This window comes from Chelonia mydas, chromosome 6 (genome assembly GCF_015237465.2).
Source record: "Chelonia mydas isolate rCheMyd1 chromosome 6, rCheMyd1.pri.v2, whole genome shotgun sequence".
Lineage (NCBI taxonomy): Eukaryota > Metazoa > Chordata > Testudines > Cheloniidae > Chelonia > Chelonia mydas.
Genome location: NC_051246.2, coordinates 36,916,767 through 36,934,436, shown reverse-complemented (window position 1 = coordinate 36,934,436; position 17,670 = coordinate 36,916,767). Strand labels below are relative to the sequence as shown.

At 42.4% G+C, this 17,670-nt stretch overlaps 1 protein-coding gene across 3 annotated transcripts in view; it reads left to right on the top strand.

Annotated features, from left to right (window-relative positions):
• The window catches only part of SBF2 (SET binding factor 2), a 555,773-nt gene that overhangs the window by 496,176 nt on the left and 41,927 nt on the right, over nt 1–17,670 (top strand). For all 3 annotated transcript variants that reach the window (XM_027819477.3, XM_027819476.3, XM_037899793.2), the window contains 3 exons: nt 2,906–3,082; nt 9,923–10,024; nt 11,244–11,429. In XM_027819477.3, the coding sequence (XP_027675278.2) occupies nt 2,906–3,082; nt 9,923–10,024; nt 11,244–11,429 (465 nt within the window). The remainder of the gene's footprint in view (nt 1–2,905; nt 3,083–9,922; nt 10,025–11,243; nt 11,430–17,670) is intronic.

The following is a 17,670-nucleotide window of genomic DNA, read 5'->3' as shown; positions in this document are numbered from 1 at the left end:
ACTCAAACTCAGACAAGTTGGGAGATTTTGAAATACAAAGTAAAGCTGACATAGAGGAAAGTTGATAAATTTCAAAATAGCCTACTTTGGGAGTATGCACAATGTTGGAGGAATGGAAAGCTTTGCATGAAAAAGCAGAAAATTCCACTAGTATCCCCAGAAATCTGAGGCAGACAGTAATGTTTGGAAGATCTAGCTAGTGCCACCTTTCTGGTAGCTACAAACCTCCACCTGCATATTTTTCATCCACACTTTTCATCATGAATGTAACTCAGGCACCCTCACTTAAACACATACGGTATATCACTCTACATCTCCTTCACCTTGATGACAATTCACTTTCCTTAGTACTGTCCCCGCTTTCCATTCATTAACTTGTATACCAGCATGCAGTCCAGTGCATTCAATAATAAAGCTAAAAAATTAATGCCAGTGAGGAAAGCCATTTTTTAGCTTTGGAAAAAAGTTTTGCTGTTCTGATATTGAGATTTTATGTTTTTTTTCTTTTTAAAGTACATTTTAAAAAGACAAAATCATGAAAATTATAGACTGGCCGTTGACCATAGTAAGCAGTCGTGAGACACTATACATAAACAGATATAATTATTATAAGAACCAATATAGCATGATATTAAAGTAAATCTGAGAACTAAAGTACATCCCATAGTATATAAAATCACTTAACTTAAAAGATTATTTATGTTGAATTATCTTTTAGACATGACATGAGCCATATATTTCTTCAGATTTTGGATCTTTAGGACATCCGCTACATGTTCTTTCAATATTGAAGCTCACAGAAACAGTGGTCCTGATTTTAATGTCCTACAGTGATAGATTATGGTGGGCCAACTGTCATTTATCTGTATCTGTGAGTAGAGAGCTGTTTGACTTTGGCTTTTAAATTTGAAAAAAAAACATACTTTTACTGTTGGTCAAATTTATCCTTAGGGTTTGAAGTGTTTGCTGAGCTTTTGTTGGTTACTTGCAAAATATTGTAAGAAGCTGCCAGGGCCATAGTAAAGTTAACTGAGTACTTGATGCCATTTCTAATGTTAGTTCCCCTGAGAATCTGCTTTATTCCATTAAATAAAGCATTCGTTTGGTTAGGTTAGCAAAAAAATGAGAAAAAATGGCCAGTGTGTTTCATTTTCCTTGCTCTCCTCTCAGCATCATTATATTATCATTACATTTTAGCAGCGTAAAGACAAGCCAGATCCTCAGATGGTGTAAAATAGCCAAGTTCCATTGACTTTACAGTGGAGCTATAACAATTTACACCATCTGATGAGTTAGCCTAATGGGTCTAGGTTTCTCATTTTCACAGCTTTTTCAGCGTGACACCCTGTGAGACCCCTCTATTTATCAAGTGTAGAGAGTTGCAGGCCCTATTTTAGGTATGTCAGAGCAGCTTCTAAAGAAAATTAATCAGACTTTTCCTTTCCAGGCCTTCAGTAATGCCTATTCGGTAAAAGTTATTTCTTCTAGTTGTATTTTCCAGGTCCTCATAATTCTCCAGTCTGTTTTTCAGCGAGATAATTTCACTCATAAAGTCATTAGTTTCAGTACCACTTTTTGGTAATTCATTTTCAAAGTATGGTATTTAACATCAGGCACCCCTCTGAAAAGGCCACAGATATCTTCTGATATTGTATCAAGTCTGAGTCTCAGATATTCTTTCAGTTCTGCTACATGTTGAACTAAGCTTTGTATAGATGCAGCTACCTCGATGAAGTGAGCTGTAGCTCACGAAAGCTTATGCTCAAATAAATTTGTTAGTCTCTAAGGTGCCTCAAGTACTCCTTTTTTTTCAGCTTGCAGTGATTATTTAGGGGAGTCAGCTGCCCTGTATCTTTTGTTATTTTATTTTTTTACCACAGGAATCCATCTTTAATTCTTCTTACTTTATTCAGGAAGTTAGTTTTAGCTTGACAGAAACTGTGTTTTCTTGTCTGTTTTAAAAAAATGGTTTCAAATGAACTGGTGTGGGATGAGATAAAAAAATGAGGTAGCCTTCTTACCAATATGTCCCACTCCCCAACCCTAAGTGTTATTACTCACACATTTTAGATCATATTGAGATAAAACTCTGTTAATATATTGAGAGAGAATTGTGGTGTGAGTGCAGGACTAGGACCTAGGAACTTCTGAATATTAATTCTGCTTTGGTCTCTTTGTAGCCTTTGACAAAAAAAAATGTCTTTTCTTTAAGTTCCCCATCAGTAATTTGAAGCTGGAAAGTGCTTTATAAATACCAATTACTGTTATCGCAGATGTGCCCTGTACCCACACACTACAGGTCTTGGGCTTTTCTATCAGAAGAGTCCAAGAAGAGTAGATAATCTTGCATACCATCGGTTAGAATACGTAGCATATCACTTCTAACAGACAATCATCTACCATTAAATTCCCTTGTGTTTGGTGATTTAAGTCAAAACCTTCAATTGAACTTAATAAATAAAAAGTATTAATTGCCCATTCTGATTGAAACAATTACTTTATAATCAAGCATCAAGCTCTTGAGTTCATATTTATCAAATAATAATTTTATTTTTTAATGATACTGTAACTGTTCACTCAGAAGTCCAATGTCATTTCAGAAGAGTTAGGAAGGTCTATTAAATGCCAGCCTTATTTTACTATTCACATAGAATAGAAGTATTTAACATCCATTTTTATTGCGGGTGGTGGATGGGGGAAGTATATTTTGGTATCTTTTGCAAGAGTGTTGTAAGAATCATTTTGTACTAGGCAGTTTATTATGGAAAAAATGAAATGTAAATTGTGTTTGGAAATTCTTAGCATTAAAGCAATCTCTTTGAAAGCATCTTTTCTCACATAGATACTTTGCATGAAAAATATGCTTTTCCAATGAATAATGTGTCATTGTCTTATTCATCCACAGGGCTTCAAACTTGATCTTGCTTTGAATTGTGAATTTGTTGCTGTTGAGTTCAGTGACATCCGACAGGTGAAAACTAGTTTTAAAAAGATGATGGGGGTTTGTGTTCCCAGTACTATTCCTACAGATTCTGAAGTAACGTTCCTTAAGGCACTTGGTGAATCAGAGTGGTTCCCACAGGTAATTCATATGGTAGATGCTTCTAAAAATTTATATGTAGTACTGTTTACCCAGAATAAATTCTGATCTCTGCTGACAGAGAAATGTGTGTTGTTCTAACCAACAAACCTTTCTCTTTGTTCCTTGTAATTCCATTGCATGAAATCAGTTATATCATTATACAGACATTAACTATTATTTTAATACAGCATTAGGAGTTACTGATGTGAGATATATTTGACAACTAGACAGTGTAATTCATTGTTCCTTATAATGTGGAACAAAATGCCAGAATACAAATTCGCTTTTTTACTGTCTATATTAATTTTTATGGCCTTGATTGCACACACTTTAATTCTTCTGTTTCCCATTAAAGTTAGATAAAAATATAAAAGTAGAACAGTGAAGTAACTATGCAAGATGAATAATAAATTGGCAATTTTATTTTAAAACTCATACACCCGTTCTTCATATATCATCACATCTCATCGTTGTGTGCTAACGCTGCATTTCTGTATATACCTTCATTTAATAGATAAACTGTTCTATCTGTGAGCTATTAATAGTCAAACATGGAGAAGCTCTCATATAAAAGTCCTTCAGTGCAACTGATATTTTGAGAAATTCTCTACTAATCTCTCCCTTTCCTTCCTCCTCCCACACACACACTCACAGAGATTAACCAAATAAAAATATGATTAGGGATGTCTTTTACGGGATTCAAGTGAGTGGGGATGTGGTAAATTAAGCTCTTTGTAAATCATAATAAGTATGAACATTTTTGGACAACTAGATGTTATGTTGAGAAGCTGTTGTTGAACAAATACTATTAAAAATATAATAAAACATGATAGATCCTTTTTGTTATGATAGCCTCTCAAGGAGAACACATGCACTAAACAGACAAAGAGTGAATAATGCAGTAACTCTGGAAATTACACACCAAGGCCCATATTTTTGCCTGTTCTGTGTAGCAGTGCAGGGGGGATGCCTTACACCTCCTTACTCCCTTGTGTTTTTGCACTGTGTCAGCACTTCCAGTGTATGGGAGATAGTTGGCTTCATAGAGCTGCTGTGTCCACCCCCTTGCTCAGATGGGTGAAAATGTGGGAGGGGTGGAGCCTTGACTCCTCCTCCCTGCCAAGATGCTCAGTAGCATAGTTACACCAGCATATTGGGGTGCATATGCAGTACATTGGGTGTAGATTTGTCAGAGCATGTTCCCTCCTTGAAGAAGCAGGGGGATTGTGGGAGTCACAATGTCCCTTCAGCAGTGCTCCAGGTGCACAACAACGATGTGCTTTCCTTGCTTTGGACTAGATCATAATGTCACACATTAGCCCTAATTCAGTATTAAGACATTTTCATGGTGCTAAACCGAAATAATGTACAGTATGGTTATAAATACAAATTGGAAAGCTAATGTGAGTTTATATTTAATTTGCCATTTTTAGACCATGCCTATGAGAAAACTCAGATCTTCATCCTGTAGATTTGTTTTAGTATACAGGATTTTCCTCTGCTGGAGAAGAGAGAAATAAATTACACAGTTTGTGTTTTAATCCTGTTTAAAAAGGTTTGAATGCTTCTTTAAATGGAAGTAAATAAATAAGAAAAAATGAAGTGTACTACAGTATTTTGTTAAGTTAGCATAATGCACATTAGATTCAAATTAAGAAATTTAAAGTAATAATGTTGTGCTTTCATTTAAATGTATTCTGCTTGCCGTGTGGCGCCTTTAATTTGAAAGATAACGTAGGCTTCCAGACAGCTACCCTGCTGCTTATTATTTGATGGGCTGTTCAATTGTATCTATTACAAGTCTCAGTTGCAATTGCAATTATTTTCTAAATCCTTAATGACTATGTGAGCATTGTAAGAAGTTGGGCATTCAAAATGAGGATGAATATACCTTTTAATCCTCTTTGAGTGATTCCATACATCTGTTCCACTGTAGGTATGTGCACTGGTGTGGAGAGTTTTTCCTAGCAGTAGCTATGGGCGGTCATGTATGCATCCTGCCTTCCCTTGTGCCCAGAGCCAACGTGTAAAGGATGAAGCTACCCCCCTCAGTTCCTTGTTGTTATTCATTGTCAATTCCTTGTCAGTTGTTATTCATTTAGTACACCCTCTTGTCATTATAGAAAACAAAAATCCTGCGTATACTTTGTTATAGTTCATAGTGTTTAGTGGTACTCATTCATCCATTTGGACTTATCTTTATTTTATTTAATTTTGTTTCAATATTCTAATTGCACTAGTTTGTCCAAGCAAACTTTGTCTCAGTAGTAGTAGGAGGGCTTATGCCAAGATCTCCTGGCTTCAAACCTTGGTCCAGGTGTCACAGGCGATGCTCATCAATAACCCTCACTCTCACTTTTTGAGATGCTTGGCTGAGGGCCACATAAGGGACCAGTGTCCAGTCTGCCACAGATTTAAATCAAGGATGAAGAAGCAGAGAGAAGTGCATCTTCGATAGTATTGTATGGAATCCACTCTTTGCCTGGCATCGGATCCCATTTGCTCTCTTCAAGGGAGCTCATTCAGCACTCCTTCAACGAGTGCCCCCCCCCCAGCCTTGCCATCTGACACAGACAGAGATCTTCACCAGAGCCATCTCTAAGGAAGCACAAGTGCTCAGGACACCCTTGACCTCTCAAACCTCAAAAGACTGCTTCAGCTACCTTTTGAGTCCTCAGTACCAGACTCCTTGTTGGCAGGAGTAAGCTACTCTGGTACCCAATGTAGATCATGCCCTCTGGATAGACTCAGCCTGGGACCATCTCATAGTGGCTGTCATAGACTGGAGTTGTTGGCTCCAGTACCTACCATGGGACCATGGAGATAGACTGCTGCTTCAGGGACTTGTGAAGGATCTGGCACTGCTTCTGAGTGTCATACAACTTCCTCTCTTAGGGCAGGTCTACGTTACTGCTTGAGTCAATGTAACTTATATTGCTCATGGGTGTGAAAAAGCCACCCCCCTGAGCAATGCAAGTTACAGCACCTAAGTGCTGTCTACACCAGTGCTATGTCAGCGGGAAACATACTTCAACCTCTCGCAGAGGTGGAGCAATTATGCCAACAGGAGAGCGCTCTCCCATTGACATAGAGCGTCTTTACTAGATGCACTACAGCGGTGCAGTTGCATCGATGTAGTGCTTTTAGGGCAGACCTGCCCTTAGTATCAACAATGCCAGAGGCCTTTGCAGCTGCCTTTCAGTACTGGATTCCCCATTTACTCTAGGGGAACGTCCTCTATCAGTACCAGTGCAAACTGGGCAGACTTTGGCACTGGCATTAGTGTCTGCTTCAACACCCGTGGTCTCAGGGATGGTACCGTCTTGTCAGTATTGTCAACAATGGTATCTAGGCCTCCGATACATATTCAACAACACTTGGTATCAAGAGCTAGGAAGACACCAATACTGCCACCAGTTCTGTTATCTTGGTGCAGATCTTGGTACCAGTCTCTAGTGACTCTTCCCAGTACTGCTCCATCCTCGCCTTCAGAGTACTTACACTCCTCATCAGAGTCAGAAGTGGGTTCTTACACTTCCCACTGTAAAGAGTCCAGGTTGTCATTGAGAACCTGATCCCGCTTTTAGGTATTCAGATGCAGGAAAACCTTCACAAACTTGTTTATATTGTACACACAACTACAAGCAGGGAAGGGAGCCCTCCCTGTAAGCTAGGCAATAATGTAGCCTATTAAGTCACTCTAGCAAACTTAATTCTCTGTACCCCCTCTAGCCAAGCATACCCAATGAAATATGAGGTTCCTTCCCAAGGTTTTGAACAGTTTTATTTACATCCTGTACCAGATTCACTGGTGGTAGCTAGAGTAAATGAAAAACATTGCCAAAGTCAAGCTAAGCTACCCCAAAAGAAAAGGATGCAAAAAAGCTACACTTCTTTAGAAGGAAGATTTATTCAGCTGCTGGTTACAACTTAGAATTGTCAGACACCATGCCCTGTTGGCCTGGTATGACTATTAGACTTGGGAGGCAATGTCTAAATTTATAAATAAGTTGCCAGAAGACTCTAGGTATGAATTCCAAGCCATCTTAGCTGAAGGTCATCTGGTCTCTCGATTGGCCCTGAAGGCTTCCTTGGAAGCAGCAGACTCTGCTGTGAGCGTCATGATGATGGCAGTAACTATGCACTATTCATCATGGTTACAGTCTAGATGCAACCACAGAGCACAGAGGAGGAGGCCTCCCTCCTTCTGCTTCCTCACTTGCTTTTTCCAGGCAGCCTCAGGCCTTGGAGCAGCATGTTTGACTCCTCTGTCAAGAACAGCATATCTACCAGTTCGGATCTCCCTGTTCCTTTCCCTTCCCTTCCAAATTTGATCAGTTCTCTCTCTATTCCGACATCCAGATCCCTAATAAAGATATTAAACAACACCAGACCCAGAACAGATTCCTGTGGGATCCCACTTGAGACCCCCTCCAATCTGACATCTTTCCATTAATAGTTACTCTTTGTTTGCAGTTGTTTAACCAATTATGTATCCACTTTCTGGTAGTTCTGCTGAGCCTGCATTTCTCCAGCTTACTTATCAGCATGTCACACGGGACTGTGTCAAAAGCCTTGCTGAAGTCCAGGTATATTATGTCTACCACATTCTCCCTATAGATCAAACCAGTTACCCTGTCAAAGAAGGAAATCAGTTTGGTTTGGCATGATTTGTTCTTAGTAAATCCATGCTGGCTGCTAACGATCACCGCTTCATCCTCCAGGTAGTCATAAATTGAATGTTTTATACATTGATACCTGGGAAGCTACTAGAGCAAAGTCAGGCTGACCGGTCTATAGTTCCCTGGCTCCTCCTTTTTCCCCTTTTTTAAATGTTCCTATTGTTAACAGTTGTAGAGTGGTGATATGGTCCTCTGTACATACCTTTGCTAGCCATTATGCAATTACTGCAGCATCACAGCATGATATGAATGTGGGGAAAGGAGTCCTACAGCCCCTTTTCAGAAGAGACTCCTAGCCTCACCTCCATTGAGAAACAACTTGGAGTTACCTACAGTGGAATACACAATCACTCAAAGAAGAAAAATGGTTACTTACCTTCTTGTAACTTGTTCTCAAAATGTGTTTTATATGTCCATTCCACAACCCATCCTTTCCCCCAACTCATCAGAGCCTATCATCTAAGTTTCTGGTATGAAAAAAAATAAAGGAGGGGTAGGGCTGCTCTACCCGTTATATCCCTGGGCTCCAATCAAAGGGAAGCCAAGATGTGTGTGTAGCTGCCCCTACAGGTACTGCTAGGGAAAACTCTCCAGCACCCATGCATGAGATGCGTACACACTTACAGTGGAATAGACATACAACGCATCTCAAACAACAATTACAAGGAGGTAAGTCACAGTTTTGCATTTCTGTATCATAAGTATTTTAAATACTTCTGTAGTATATGTATTTTTCCCTTTTACATCTTGTAGTAACAAAATAAATACTATTTAATAAAGGCTCATAAGACTGGAAGAAAGATTAATTTTCTAAAGTTATATCCTTGTTTGGGAGTCTGTAAGGCAGACTCTGTCTTTCACTTTTTCTCCACCTTCACTCTGTTCTCCTTGAGTCCTTTCTCTTGTACTCTCCTTTTGCAGCTGATTCTTTTTTTGTTTTTTTTCATCCATGAACCTAGATTTGTCTTATATTGTGTCTTTGCACCTACATTGCTTTCTTCCCTGTAACAGTGTCAACATCTTTTCCATTCCTCACTTTCAAGCTTTTTCACTGTTAATTTTAACCTTGTTTGGGTTGTGTCCAATACAACATGCAATTGGTTTCTTCCTACTGTTGAAAACTGAAATAGCCATGTTCGGCCTACATTAAAGCTGCTTACACAAGTATGTTCTACTGTGACATTTGATCTTGGATTACCATACAAATGGTAGAAACTGAAAACGGAGATTTTTCTCATTTTTAGGAATAAAATTGTTATGCATCACATCAGTCAGGAAAATGTTCAGAAAATATGAGCTTGATAACAAGAAAGAGACTTCAGTCCTACAAACACTCTTAAGCACACATGTAATTATAATCCCATAAGAAGTCACACTGAAATCAATAGGACTGTTCATGGGGGTAAAGTTACAACTGTGCGTAAGTGTTTGTAGAGCTAGTACCATAATGAATACTTGAGCATATACTTGCCCGCATCCCAGCCAGCCTGGCCAAAAACAAAATATAAGAGGGAGAAGATTTGATCTATTTCCATAAGACAGAAACTTGCTTTCTAAATGAAAAAATTTGAAATTCTGAAGAGTTTGAACAGTCGACATTCTCTGTAGATATTGTTAAAGACAAGTTAACTCAGCAGTTACGTACCCAGTAAAATAGATACTTAAATATTTGGTTACCATTTATTCAATACTCAAAGTACACTCACCGCAGAAAAAACAGCACATGTCCAACTTCTTTGAATATTAACATTTGACAGACAGTGGATTTGTTAAATATGCGTGATCAGAGATTCCACACAATTTAATAAAATCACTAGAAATATGATATAGGTAGTATAAAGATGCTTACTCAATAATATGGTAACATTCTGTTAAATAGAATTATGATGATTATATTACTGTATGTTTCACTGATATAATGATTATTGTTTTGTCTCTGATATTTACCTGGCAAGGATTTGTAAACCTTTTAAACTTCCTAAATAAATAAATGGCTTAATATTTATTTATTAATATATATAACATGCATTTAATATATTTAATATTTATAGTTTAAATCATCCATGGTATGGTATGATATGAATCTATAAGCATTTGGCAATATTAACAGATGAATTCTGCACTCTTAGTATGTTACTAATTTTTTTATATTATGTAGCTTCACAGGATAATGCAATTGGGAGTGGTCATATCAGAGCTCCTTGAGAATGGTTCTTCAGTTATGGTTTGTTTGGAAGATGGTTGGGATATTACTGCACAGGTAAGCTGCTATTACAAATCTGTGAATGGTGGGGGCTAGTAAACACCGGGCATTAGATTTTGGCCAAGTAGCTGTAATTTTCTTATAACTTTAAACAACAAATTCCTAAATCCAACCTGTCCTGGCAGCAGGGAAAAGGCAAGGGCTATCTGATCTGTCACTCTTCATCCATTTTGATTTTCAAATCCAGAACAAGCAGTCAAAACGTATGCTTTCACCCAAGGTCTTGATGGCCGTGCACAATTCAAGGGCCTAACCAAGGTCTGCAGCCCTGTGCAGACTACTGCATGAGGAAAGGCTAAAATTCACGACTAGAAATTGCTTAACTTCGTGGCTGAAACACATTTTGGCACACAAGGTGAGTTGATGGGCATTATGCCCTTATCTCTACCACTGTGTGTTCGAGAGACTCTTTGCCATGTACACACACAGTTCCGACCCTGTAGCATCTGCTGCCAGGACAAATTACCAAAGTATAGATCTTGTGAAACAAACCAGGCATTAAATGAAAAGCAACAGCTGAGCTCATTCAGTGAGTAGATTGTACCTGTGTAAATGCATCATAATCCAAAAGGTACATACAGCAAATCAATAATTCCATCAAATCGTTTGAGAACCTGACACATAACTCATAGCTCCGTACAAACAAAAGCACAATTGAAACTTAACACCGTCTACTCAGCCAATAGATGTATAGACAGAGTAGGAAGAGACCCATTTCTGCCCAGTGCTATCTTTTAACCACCACCTAATGGCTGATAAAGGAAGGGCTGCAGGCAACATGGCATCACTCCAGAGCGTATAGTCCACCACCTTCCAGGTCCTTTTCTGCAATCCTCTGCCAGCTGAGATGGCCAGCACCCATTTTCTAAATGTTTGTCATTTTTGTCTGTTGATAATGTTTTTAATTTAAATTTGGTAAATAGCATAGTGATTTCCAAATTCAGTAATCACTTGAATTTGCTTTTTTCCCCCCAAATTCAGTAAAACCTCACTTTAGTTGAAGCTCTTTTGTATGAAACTTGCTCTTATCCAAATTTGGATTATTTCTGCCTTTGTAAATCACTTATCTAGTAACTTCCCCAGTTATTTATAACTTAATTTATTTTAATGCTTTTGATGCCTTGCAGTATTTCATAAAAACAAGTTTAGAACATTTCAGTTTGTTGAACATGATATATCTAATATTAATGCCAGTGCACTCTGTTTTGTGATCTAGGTGGTGTCTCTAGTGCAATTACTCAGTGATCCATTCTACAGGACACTTGAAGGCTTCCGAATGTTAGTGGAAAAAGAGTGGCTCTCTTTTGGTCATAAGTTCAATCAGCGTAGTAATGTGACCCTCAATTGTCAGGGTAGTGGATTTGCTCCGATTTTCTTACAGTTCCTGGACTGTGTGCACCAGGTAAGAAAAACAAATCTGTGCCTATTCAGTGTTTAGAAAATGGATGCGTAAGGCCATCATTGCAGAACTATTAATAAATAATGCATTGAAAAAGAAATAGGGACTTCCCCTTCACTCTTACGAGAGAAGATTGCCCTTTTTGCAGGAAAGAGAGGGAAAATAGTGAAGCTATTGGTAGAAAGATAGAACATACATTGTCCCTGCTAAATAGTAGTAGCTGGTATTGTGGATCATATAAGGTGATTTACAGAGGGATTTCAAATAGAAGCTCTGTGAGTTAGAGGCAAGCTTCCGAGTTTATATTTACTGAGCAGGTGCAGAGAGTACATTCATTTTCTACAAAGAGAATGGCAGCTGTCCTATATGCGGCAGCCAACTCTTCTCTTTGTAGGTAACTCTGGGGAGACTATTCACTCCATCGGTTTTGGAAGCAGAAGAAGCTTATACAGTAACTCCTCACTTAACGTCCTCCCACTTAATGTTGTTTCCAAGTTACGTCGCTACTCCATTAGGAAACATACTCGTTTAAAGTTGTGCAATGCTTCCTTATAACGTTGTTTGGCTGCCTGCTCTGTCCACTGCTTGTAGGATTCTGTGGAAGAGTAGCGACTTTACAAGGGAGCATTGCACAAGTTCCTCTTCTCTACCTCCCTCCCAGCATTTCCCCCACTGCCAAACAGCTGTTTGGTGGCACTTAGGACTTTCTGGGAGGGAGGGAGCAGGGAAGCTCCACATCTCCGCTCCCCCCCTCCCTCCCAGAAAGTCCTAAGAACTGGGAGGGAGGCAAGAGCGGATTTACCAGTAAACACAGGGTGCCCAGCACACACACACCCGCAGTGGGGAGGGGGCGTGCTGGGCAGGGGAGCAGGGGGGAGGTGCAGGTGGCATTCCAAAAGGGGCTTTAGAGCTGCAGCCCCGGGGCCGCCCTTAACCCAGGGCCCTGCATTCCGGGTGGCCCTGCCTGGCCGGGGAGGGGGAACAACTCCCAGAATCGCAGCCATGGAGTTACTGTACAATAATTATAGAGTTGGTGGTTTTTCAGTAAAACTTCAGTCTGTTACAGTCAGTGGGGGGAGCATTCTCTCTTATCTCCCTCCAGTCTGTTACTTCATTTCTGCTTCATGCTAAGGTCCACAGATCTATTACAATTGTACTTCAGCCAGCTTGCGTCTTTTGGGGCAAAACCAGACCTGTCAGTCACTGACAGCAGGGGAATGCCCCATGTCCTGAAGTTCCCTTACTTTTTTCTGCTTCGGGTGGCCGGCAGCTCAGCCAGCCCATCCTGCTGCAGAGCTTTTCTGAGGGAAATTCCAGTTTTTATTTCAAATTTTAGTCTACATTTCAGCTCAGTAATGTGCCTATCTCATTCCCAGCTGTGTTCCAGGACTGTATTTGATTTTTTGGGGCTGCTACAGGCTTCATGAAGTGAGCTAGGCTGAGAAAAGCCAGAGACAAAAGGAAGGGTCTGTGTCTCCTGCTGCCCCTTAACAAGTATCTCATTGGGGAGCTCAACCAGTTCTGTGGGCAGGACCCATTTTCCCCCTCTCAGCCCCATCTAGGTGGGGTCGTCTGCCCCCTTCCCCAAGCAGGAGAGAAAGCAAGAAAGATTCAAGAAGCTGATCTGCTAGACAAGAGGCAACTCAGGTCAAACAGGGTTACCTCAGCCCCCTTCTCGATCCAGCAGCAAAGGAGACAAGAAGGCAGGCAGGATTGGAAAAGAACTTGGCTCTGAGGCAGGCATCCCCTCCTCCCCCATTACAGCCCAGATGCAGCCAATGCTAGAAATTTCTGTAAGGCAGGGGTTCTCAATCTTTTTCTTCTTGAGGGCCCCTCCCCCCAACATGCTATAAAACCTCCACGGCCCACCTGTGTCCCAACAACTGATTTTCTCCATATAAAAGCCCCATGCCACAGGGAGCCCCATGAACCTAACCTGCTCAGACTTGGGCTTCTGCCCCAGGTGGTGGGGCTCAGAGCCTCGAGCTTCAGCCCCATCCAGTGGGGCTTTGGCTTTCTGCCCTGGGCCCCAGTGAGTCTGATGCTGGCCCTGCTTGACGGACCCCCTTAAAACTGCTCACAGCCCCCCCAGGGGGCCTGGGACCTCTGGTTGAGAACCACTGCTGTAAAGCATTTTGGGGCTACATGTTTAATTTGAAAGACATTACAGAAAACAAGGCCCTGAGCCTGCAACCACTTCTGCCCCAGGACAGTGTCACTCCTGCGCTCAGCCCCAGCTGGGAACATTGCCAGGATTGGGGCCTCACGTTTCACTGTGATAATTACCGACGGGCTCAACTGCCCACCTGGGCTACACGTGTGGGGCCTGAGCCTGCTTTGCGGCCCCGCGGGCAGCTCAGGGTTGGAGGGCAGGGTGAGGAGGGCCAGAGGGACTTTGCCTTTCAGGGGCCGGTTCCAGCCTGCTGCGGGGGGGAGGGGTGCTGGAACCAGGGGCTGGCCCAACTTGGGGCTGCTTTATGCGAGGGGTTAGAGAGAGGTGGAGCGGGGCGCGCACGATCCTCAGCCTGCAGCTGCCCAGGGCTCAATCACTTCCTATTGCCCCAGAGGGCGCAGCCCTGCCCTGCGCCGCTGGGCCTAGTTGGCTGCCGGCGGCGGAGAGGGGTGGAGTGATGCGAGCTGCAGCAGCACCAGCAGGGGACGGGGCGGCTGGGGCGCAGCGGCCTGGGGGCAGGCTGGCCATGGGGGGGCTGAAAGAGGAGCTGCTCAAGGCCATCTGGCACGCCTTCACTGCCCTGGACCTGGACCAGAGCGACAAGGTCTCCAAGTCCCAGCTCAAGGCACATGCGGGAGGGAGCCTGGGGGTGTCAGCTGGGCTGGGGGGCAAGTGTCCTCCGCCCCACCCCGGGGCTGTCCCTCTCCCTGCCTGTTCAGGCAGGGCTGCTGTTGGCGAGGGATCCCGGGCGTGGGGCAATAGCAGGGGCTTTGCAGGCTCCCGCCTCAGGGCTTCCAGGCTGTGATTCCTTCCTTCTCTCTCCCCCCGCTGAGAGAGCGAGAGGAAGGAAGCAGCTTGTGACCATCCCTGGATTGCTGCTGCTGGGGAAGCAAAATCAGCAGCCTCAGTCTTTTGTTCCTGCTCTTCACAGGGGTGGGGGTGGAGAGCAGGAGCCTGGGAGCCTCCTGCAAAGCCCTGGGACAGTTGCCTCAGGGAGGCTTGGTGCTTTGGCTCCATTGTGGCACTGCTGGATACTCCAGTCAGGACAGCGTCAGTCACATTGACACTCTCTTGGGATGGCCCCAAAATGGTGGGGCTCACTTTGAACACGGAAGGGGGGGTGGGTCTGGAAACGTTCTATCTGGACACTCACTTGGACTGTCCTGGAGATAGTACCCTGGTGTCCATCTTTGCCACCATATAACTCTGTAAAGTCACTTGGCACCTCCCCTAAAACCTGCTCACAGCCCCCCAGGGGGCCCCGGACCCCTGGTAGAGAACCACTTCTGTAAGGGGATTTTGGGCCCAGCCTTCTGGTTGTGCTGCCCCTCTGTAACAGACCTTCCCTTTCAGGATGGCTACTCATATACTGAGCCAATACATCCCTTGGGGAAACAGAACTATCTGGCCCATGTGAATCCCATGCTGTAGGCTGGGGTAGAACTTCTGGGGAGCCCACCCCTTGGGTCCAAGGCCAGTTTCATCCTTGAGAGACTCAAAAGGGGTGGCATGGACCAATGGCTTTTCCAGTTCCTTTCCACCACTCCCAGCCTGGGACAGAACCCTTAGCTGTGCATAGCCTTTCCAGTGTTACTGCTCAAACTTCGGCTCTGAAAATAGTTTTGTAAATCTTTTTTCTTAGATAGTTTGGGATTTGGGGGGTTCCCTCCCTTTGTTCTCCCACCATTTGGTATGCCCAAGGTTTCAAGCTTCAAGCCCTGTCTGTCATGTCCCTGGTTCTTTCTGATTAGTGACCCTTGCTAGAGCTGCCTGTATTACCTTGAGGAATCACACATTCCTTAAAAAAGTGATATCTGTTGCTCGTTTCCCCTTGTACTAGGCAGTCTCAAGAGTTCAGATATTTAATGGAGATGTCCTTGAAGCCCCAGTCTGATCCTGCCCCCCTCCTGATCCCCATCTCACCGACATGAGCCTCCTGGTAGTGTCCCACTGGCACCAGCGCTCTCTAGCTGGAAATCCTCCAGCAGACCCAAGGACTCCACTAAATGGAGGCATGAGGAGGGTAAAGATAAACACCCTCATTAAAAGAGGGACAAACCACTCCATACATTCTCTAAGAAAAAGCCTGCTTCTCCTCTTCTCTGTGCCACAAGTTGGGTTCAACCCAGAGCTCACAGGAAGCATGGATTGGTATCAACAGAACTGGGAGTTACCACCATTCCAAAGCCATCTATGACAGGGGCAGGACTGACCCCTGCACCACACAAGGGAACTTTCACTGTCCGCACTGATGGTACTGCACAGTACAAATACTGCTGCATCCAAACTCACACTGATGGATCCATCCATATCCAAGACTCCTGCCAGCTCTCCTCTCATTAGCCCTTGATATACCCTTCTCAAGGATCTGGTGATATACACACATCCCAGATCACCAATTTTTCTGACCCAATTCTATCCTTGCACCGTCAGCACATCTTTTACCAGTCCTGAGCAACAGTCACACCATAAGTGCTCCAACACCATCAGTATCCTATTCGCCCATTCCTGCCTCTGGCCGTATGGTCTTAAAACACATGGTACCATCAGATCCACCAGTAGTCAAACAACCCTTACTCCAGTGGTTCAGAAACAAGACTTGATCCCAGAGAGGGCTTCCAAAGCCTCCCGGATGCCTCCAAGTCCTCATGACCCAAACTGTTGGGCTAGTGACCAATGGTACTCCCCTCCTTGCTGCCTTATTGTTATGATCCCACCCACTGGCCATACTGGGGCTCCTGTGATCTGTACTGTTGGGCCCCAGACTATGAGGACCCCGGCACTGCTTTCAACAAAGATCACCTCCCAAACAGGAGCAGGAGCAACTGATACAGGATTCAACTGATAAAGAATTAAAGAAGGGTAATATAATTAATGCCAATCAACATGGGGTTATCAGAAAATAAATCCTGTCAAACTAACACATCGCTTTTGATGAGATTACAAATTGCTTGATAAAGGTAATAGCATTGATGTAATATACTTAGACTTCCTTAAGACATTTGACTTGGTACTGCATGATATTTTGATTAAAAATCTAGAAAGATATAAAATTAACATGGCACACATTAAATGGAATAAAAATTGGATAACCAATAGATCTTGAAGTGTAATTGTAAATGGGGAATCATCATTGAATGGGTGTTTCTTTAGTGGGGGCCTGTAGGGATCAGTTCTTTTGTCCCTGTGCTATGTAACATTTGTATCAATGACCTGTAAGAAAACAGAAAATCACTGATAAAATTTTCAGTTGATACAAAAATTGGGGGAATGATTTAAAAAAAAAAAAAGAGGATAGGTCACTGATACAGAGCAATTTGGGTTGCTTGGTAAATTGGGCACAAGCAAACAACATGTTTTAATATGTAAATGTATACATGTAGGAAGAAGAATTTAGGCCATATTTACAGGATAGGCAACTCTATCCTAGATAATCAGCTGAATATGAGCTCCCAGTGCAATGCTGTAGCCAAAAGGGCTAGTACAATCCTTGGATGAATAAATGGGAATATTGAGTATGAGTAGAGAGGTTACATTACCTCTGTATTTGGCACTCGTGTGACCACAGCCGAAATACTGTGTCCAGTTCTGGTGTCTACAATTGAAGAAGGATGTTGATAAATTGGAGAGGGTTCAGAGAAGAGCCAGGAGAATGATTAAAGGATTAGAAAACATGCCTTATAGTGATAGATTCAAGGAGTTCGATCTATTTAGCTTAACAAAGTGTTGGCTAAGGGATGACTTGATTACAGTCTTCAAGTACCTACATGGAGAATAAATATTTGCTAATGGGCTCTTCAGTCTAGCACAAAAACATATGACACAATCCAATGGCTGCAAGTTAAAGCTAGCCAAAGTCAGCCTGGAAATAACACATACATTTTTATCAGTGAGGGTAATTAACCGTTTGAACAATTTACCAAAGGTCATAGCAGAGTCTCCATCACTGGAAATTTTTAAATCAAGACTAAATGTTTTTCTAAAAGATCTGCTCTAGAAATTATTTTGGGGAAGTTCTAAGGCCTGGGTTATATAGGAGGTCAGACTAGATCAGTGGCTCTCAACCTTTGC